Here is a 1514-nt window from a genome sequence, read left to right as displayed (position 1 = left end):
ACTGCATATACATAACTTTATTTTGTTTTCTTTTGCAGTTGAACGAGCTAATGATGCATATAACAATATTTATTAAATATCTATATATTTGGATACAAATGTAACTGCTAAAGTTAGTTTTCATTGAGAAAATATTTTTTCTTTTTGGTATCTTTGAAGTTGCTATTGGTAGATTATTGTTTGTCATTATAATATTGACCTAATATAATTTTTATAACAGTTGTAAGTGAAAAATGGATGGTGAGGGGAAATTAGGAAGACAGTTAGTTCCAGGTCTGCTGTTGATGCCTGATACAACAGGACTAAGTGGTGATGTAAGTCAAGGTCCAGGCTATCTAGGAGGTAAGTTTTCAATTCTGTTTAGTGAGAGTCATGAAAGGAAACACTTCAATATATATATATATATATATATATATTATTTTTTTTAATACAGTGTCAATTGCAGGAAAGTGTAAAACTAAAGTAGAGTTCATCCGAGTAATCTCACATCCATGTAGAAACCAAGCCTGCCTCTCATGGTACCAAACGTATATCTCAACTTGATTTATATGAAACTCAAATTACTGTTTGCACATAGAACAGTTATCTGTGTGCTTATATGTGTATATGGTAATTTACATAGTAAGTAGCAGAGTTTGTTGATGGAGATTATATCATACACAATTATTCAGAAACAAAAGGAATTTATTTATGACCACTACTTTCTTAATTTAAAATTTTATATGGAAATCACAGTTGTGTGTGTGTGTGTGTGTGTTTATATATATGAACATGAATGATGATTTTTTCATGTCACAAAACCATATTTTACACGTGATCTCAGTGGTAAACCCTGATTAAACGACTTTTAGCTGCCATAGCTTCTTATACTAGTCTTTGCTAGCTAAGCTGACTTGCAGTTCAATAACCAACCAAATGTTTTTCAAGGTGGAACTGATTTATAACTAGTCATCTGAATGTGTATCAAACAGAGCCTGTCCCAGCTAGAGCTAGCTTTTATGTGGTCAACACCACCTGATTTGGCTACAGATGGTGTGTAATTGAGTTAACCATTTCATTTTATGGTATGTCTGTTGTATGTGTATCACCTACGTGTTTTTGGGACATTGTTTTATTAGATTTTAAACAAACATTCAATGAAGAAATAACTATTAAATATAGTTTTAATAATTTTGTAGCTATTACATTATGCACTTTAGAAATTCAAACATTGTTTTTAACTGAACAGGATCAAACAATTGCAATTTAGTATTGAAAAATATTGCTGTGTTTTCAAAACTCGTCATATGATGAATATACATGTTAAAGCAAAGTCTGTCCAAAGAGATAAGGGAAACAAGGGATTAACAGACAAATCATTTATATATATTTATTTATCGTTAACTATAACAAAATAAGGTTCAGTACTGTTACTGAGGTTATCAGCACCATATGTAAATTCATTCTGACAGTGTGTAGAAAGTTTACCATTGGAAATTTCGATGCACAGGAAATGCATTTGTAATATTTGCTTT

The 1514-nt window shown here is 30.7% G+C and overlaps 1 protein-coding gene across 1 annotated transcript in view; it reads left to right on the top strand.

Moving 5' to 3' along the window:
- The first annotated feature begins 212 nt into the window (after window positions 1-212).
- Window positions 213-1514, top strand: part of LOC106457002 (double-stranded RNA-binding protein Staufen homolog 1-like) — a 28112-nt gene continuing 26810 nt past the window's right edge. Inside the window, exon 1 of the mRNA XM_013916389.2 lies at window positions 213-342. Coding sequence (XP_013771843.1) covers window positions 234-342 — 109 coding nt within the window. The 5' untranslated portion in view covers window positions 213-233. The remainder of the gene's footprint in view (window positions 343-1514) is intronic.

Source organism: Limulus polyphemus, unplaced genomic scaffold, assembly GCF_000517525.1.
Source record: "Limulus polyphemus unplaced genomic scaffold, Limulus_polyphemus-2.1.2 Scaffold279, whole genome shotgun sequence".
In the NCBI taxonomy this organism is placed as follows: Eukaryota; Metazoa; Arthropoda; class Merostomata; order Xiphosura; family Limulidae; genus Limulus; species Limulus polyphemus.
Note: the sequence above shows the minus strand (reverse complement) of the source record. Positions and strands in the feature narration are given on the sequence as shown.